The sequence below is a fragment of the Rhagoletis pomonella genome, unplaced genomic scaffold (assembly GCF_013731165.1).
Source record: "Rhagoletis pomonella isolate Grant_MI unplaced genomic scaffold, Rhpom_1.0 Rhpom_scaffold_11864, whole genome shotgun sequence".
Taxonomy (NCBI): Eukaryota; Metazoa; Arthropoda; class Insecta; order Diptera; family Tephritidae; genus Rhagoletis; species Rhagoletis pomonella.
In genome coordinates, this window is record NW_023470394.1 from 1 (window position 1) to 4,934 (window position 4,934).

The 4,934-nt window shown below is 33.3% G+C and overlaps 2 protein-coding genes across 2 annotated transcripts; one reads left to right on the forward strand and one right to left on the reverse strand.

Annotated features, from left to right (window-relative positions):
* Positions 1 to 15: 15 nt before the first annotated feature.
* Positions 16 to 928, forward strand: LOC118756728 (regulator of nonsense transcripts 2-like). Its single transcript, XM_036491474.1, has 2 exons — positions 16 to 383; positions 446 to 928. Exons 1-2 carry the CDS (start codon positions 78 to 80, stop codon positions 557 to 559), a joined length of 420 nt encoding a protein of 139 aa, XP_036347367.1. The 5' UTR covers positions 16 to 77; the 3' UTR covers positions 560 to 928.
* Positions 929 to 4,017: 3,089 nt separating this feature from the next.
* LOC118756729 (regulator of nonsense transcripts 2-like) lies at positions 4,018 to 4,928 on the reverse strand. The gene is made up of 2 exons (XM_036491475.1): positions 4,552 to 4,928; positions 4,018 to 4,489 (listed from the first exon to the last, which is right to left on the reverse strand). The coding sequence occupies exons 1-2, from the start codon at positions 4,855 to 4,857 to the stop codon at positions 4,376 to 4,378; spliced, it is 420 nt and encodes a 139-aa protein (XP_036347368.1). The 5' UTR covers positions 4,858 to 4,928; the 3' UTR covers positions 4,018 to 4,375.
* Positions 4,929 to 4,934: the final 6 nt, after the last annotated feature.

Genomic DNA, 4,934 nt, shown 5'->3' on the forward strand with positions numbered 1-4,934 from the left:
AAAAAATGGCAGCAGACAGTTATCAGGAGCGCATCAAAGAAACTGTTAAACCAAATACGAAAGACATACCGGTACCAATGATGGCTAGAACGAGTAAGAAATCCTATGAGCAAATTACTACTCCGAGTGGCAATCAGTCGTGTAGCGAAAAAGAGGCAGCAAAAAGTACCACTGCCAATGCTGCTGGCGGTGCAGTGCCATTTGTGCTGATGGTACGTGGTGGAAAGGGAGGCAAACAACAATTTAAACAATTTGTGGCACCATCCGATTCGCAATTGGCCATTAACCTGAAGCTGCAGGAAGAGAAGACACGAGAAGAGAAGGAAAAGGTAAAGCGTTTAACGCTAAACATAACCGAACGTATAGAAGAAGAGGACTATCAGGTATGCGTGTGTAAATAAAGTGTAATGAATATAGAATTATTCAGATTTTCTTTTGAAAATAGGAATCTTTGATGCAATCACAACGCAGCTTGTCGCAGAACCATTATCAACGCCCGAGCAAGCCAAAATTCCGACATCAAAAGGGTGCACCAGATGCAGATTTGATTTTCAATTAAACGCGTATTGGGGCACTCAAATGGATATCTTTCGTTCCGATATATGCAGGGTTAAAATACTGGCCGCACACTGACATCGCAAACCCATGCATTTGCAGTTGGCTCGCACAAAAAGTTGTTAAGTTGTGAGTGAAAATGACGAAGCTATGTGCAAGTTGAAGTTGAAGAAGTTATATGTATGTGTCTGTATGGTTTGCGTGGGGTCATCACCATTGAAGATGATAATTAAAAGGAGTACATTTAAAGTAACAACTGAAAAAGGAAATAAGTTATTTTTGGATTCGTTAAAAATGTAATGCAGTAAAATTTACTGAATAAACTATAATAATTAGAACAAAAGGTCATTTGAATTTCTACAGGGACAAAAAATAACTGATATTTTTTTGTTTATTTCTTAAAACTTTGAATCATTACGAAACCGTTACTTCAACCTTCAGCAACATTCCCCGAAACTGGATGATGCTCAGCAATGTGCCCATGTGATGTACTGTGGTGAGAGACTGTCTTAATGTGGCTAGGGCGTTCTCGATACCCAAGCCATTGCCCCATCGTACTATCATGATGTACATCCATTTCAGGATCTTGATGGTGACATCTAAGCAGGCAGCACCTTAAGGAATTCCTTTACCCACAAAAATTTAAATTTCACTTTTTTAACTTAATTAGAATTTATTAATATCAAAATAAAAACACACTAAACAAAAAACTGTCGATCTTACATTTTTCTAATACGTACATATTAAATAGCAAAAAAGTGTATCAACTACGATTTTACTTATTAAGCTTGGTACCGCTTGTGGTTAATGTTACTTGTATTGATCAGTACAAAATTAATAGTAAAAGTTGAATATAAATACATAATTATGTCGTCAAAACAGTAAAAAGAAAATAATACATTAAAACTGTTCATCAGCTTAAAGTTAAATACAAGCGAAATTACAAAATGAATTTTCAAGGCTCTTGACTATTATAATTTTCCTAGTTGCGAGGCTTCGCAAAATTAACAAAAAAAAGAGTCCGTTACCTCTTGAACTAAGGAGCGAAATTTTCAATGGTAGCGAAACATTTATGTATTTTTAACGATTTAGTAAAGTTTTATAAAAAATTCTCTACTCATTTGGACTTATTGCAATTTTGTTTGGTTCATATGTTTTTTTTTATTTTACGAAGTGTCAATTTGGCGTAATTGGGGCAGCTACCGACTCACCTGTAGCGGTATGTAATTCAACGTACATACATATATAATATACTTATGAACTAAGTTAATATTAATCTTTTTAGAAAAAATAAGTCAGCAAACGACTATTTTTTTTTTTTTTTGAAAGTACATTCGTTTTCTCATTTGTTCTGAATTGTCGGTATGATGAAGAATTCTTCTTGATTTTTTCTATGGACTTTTCTGATAATAAATTACATGTATGTTTAAAATTACTTTAGAAATTTGTAAATCTTTTTACTTTAAGTAAAAACATGTTTAGTAGGCACGCTCGTAGTAATAATTTTAGGCAATATCATCGTTACAAAATGTATTATGAAACATTAACTCGTTTTGTGCTTCGTTAACAATTTCATGAATTTTCGTTTATGTGTGCGAATTCTTTTTGTTGCAAACAGGCAATGCGTGCATATGTGGCTTTCAAAGTTTATAATTTGTATGCATGTGTTTTGTTTACTGTATTTGATATATGAAATCGGAATAGGTAAATTGTAGAGTATAAAACTTGTTTTTTTCCAAAAAAGTTCACTGTAAGTGCATAAGTATGTCTATTTCCAAGGCACATTCATTATTTGTTGTTAAGTCTCTTTCATTTAAATTTGTGAATATGTATATATTAATGGCAGTATACTGTTCAGAAAATACCTTCACTACACATGCTAAAGCACACAACATTTATGCGCACCTAAATGTGTGTATTTAAGTGCACGTAAATGTTGTGTGCTTTAGCATGTGTAGTGAAGGTATTTTCTGAACAGTATACTGCCATTAATATATACATATTCACAAATTTAAATGAAAGAGACTTAACAACAAATAATGAATGTGCCTTGGAAATAGACATACTTATGCACTTACAGTGAACTTTTTTGGAAAAAAACAAGTTTTATACTCTACAATTTACCTATTCCGATTTCATATATCAAATACAGTAAACAAAACACATGCATACAAATTATAAACTTTGAAAGCCACATATGCACGCATTGCCTGTTTGCAACAAAAAGAATTCGCACACATAAACGAAAATTCATGAAATTGTTAACGAAGCACAAAACGAGTTAATGTTTCATAATACATTTTGTAACGATGATATTGCCTAAAATTATTACTACGAGCGTGCCTACTAAACATGTTTTTACTTAAAGTAAAAAGATTTACAAATTTCTAAAGTAATTTTAAACATACATGTAATTTATTATCAGAAAAGTCCATAGAAAAAATCAAGAAGAATTCTTCATCATACCGACAATTCAGAACAAATGAGAAAACGAATGTACTTTCAAAAAAAAAAAAAAATAGTCGTTTGCTGACTTATTTTTTCTAAAAAGATTAATATTAACTTAGTTCATAAGTATATTATATATGTATGTACGTTGAATTACATACCGCTACAGGTGAGTCGGTAGCTGCCCCAATTACGCCAAATTGACACTTCGTAAAATAAAAAAAAACATATGAACCAAACAAAATTGCAATAAGTCCAAATGAGTAGAGAATTTTTTATAAAACTTTACTAAATCGTTAAAAATACATAAATGTTTCGCTACCATTGAAAATTTCGCTCTTAGTTCAAGAGGTAACGGACTCTTTTTGTTAATTTTGCGGATCCTCGCAACTAGGAAAATTATAGTAGTCAAGACCCTTGAAAATTCATTTTGTAATTTCGCTTGTATTTAACTTTAAGCTGATGAACAGTTTTAATGTATTATTTTCTTTTTATTGTTTTGACGACATAATTATGTATTTATATTCAACTTTTACTATTAATTTTGTACTGATCAATACAAGTAACATTAACCACAAGCGGTACCAAGCTTAATAAGTAAAATCGTAGTTGATACACTTTTTTGCTATTTAATATGTACGTATTAGAAAAATGTAAGATCGACAGTTTTTTGTTTAGTGTGTTTTTATTTTGATATTAATAAATTCTAATTAAGTTAAAAAAGTGAAATTTAAATTTTTGTGGGTAAAGGAATTCCTTAAGGTGCTGCCTGCTTAGATGTCACCATCAAGATCCTGAAATGGATGTACATCATGATAGTACGATGGGGCAATGGCTTGGGTATCGAGAACGCCCTAGCCACATTAAGACAGTCTCTCACCACAGTACATCACATGGGCACATTGCTGAGCATCATCCAGTTTCGGGGAATGTTGCTGAAGGTTGAAGTAACGGTTTCGTAATGATTCAAAGTTTTAAGAAATAAACAAAAAAATATCAGTTATTTTTTGTCCCTGTAGAAATTCAAATGACCTTTTGTTCTAATTATTATAGTTTATTCAGTAAATTTTACTGCATTACATTTTTAACGAATCCAAAAATAACTTATTTCCTTTTTCAGTTGTTACTTTAAATGTACTCCTTTTAATTATCATCTTCAATGGTGATGACCCCACGCAAACCATACAGACACATACATATAACTTCTTCAACTTCAACTTGCACATAGCTTCGTCATTTTCACTCACAACTTAACAACTTTTTGTGCGAGCCAACTGCAAATGCATGGGTTTGCGATGTCAGTGTGCGGCCAGTATTTTAACCCTGCATATATCGGAACGAAAGATATCCATTTGAGTGCCCCAATACGCGTTTAATTGAAAATCAAATCTGCATCTGGTGCACCCTTTTGATGTCGGAATTTTGGCTTGCTCGGGCGTTGATAATGGTTCTGCGACAAGCTGCGTTGTGATTGCATCAAAGATTCCTATTTTCAAAAGAAAATCTGAATAATTCTATATTCATTACACTTTATTTACACACGCATACCTGATAGTCCTCTTCTTCTATACGTTCGGTTATGTTTAGCGTTAAACGCTTTACCTTTTCCTTCTCTTCTCGTGTCTTCTCTTCCTGCAGCTTCAGGTTAATGGCCAATTGCGAATCGGATGGTGCCACAAATTGTTTAAATTGTTGTTTGCCTCCCTTTCCACCACGTACCATCAGCACAAATGGCACTGCACCGCCAGCAGCATTGGCAGTGGTACTTTTTGCTGCCTCTTTTTCGCTACACGACTGATTGCCACTCGGAGTAGTAATTTGCTCATAGGATTTCTTACTCGTTCTAGCCATCATTGGTACCGGTATGTCTTTCGTATTTGGTTTAACAGTTTCTTTGATGCGCTCCTGATAACTGTCTGCTGCCATTTTTT

Coding starts and splice junctions, on each gene's coding strand:
- LOC118756728 (XM_036491474.1), top strand. CDS start 78: ATGATGGCTAGAACGAGTAAGAAATCCTATGAGCAAATTACTACTCCG. Junction 384..445: donor TAGAAGAAGAGGACTATCAG/GTATGCGTGTGT, acceptor TTTTGAAAATAG/GAATCTTTGATGCAATCACA.
- LOC118756729 (XM_036491475.1), bottom strand. CDS start 4,857: ATGATGGCTAGAACGAGTAAGAAATCCTATGAGCAAATTACTACTCCG. Junction 4,490..4,551: donor TAGAAGAAGAGGACTATCAG/GTATGCGTGTGT, acceptor TTTTGAAAATAG/GAATCTTTGATGCAATCACA.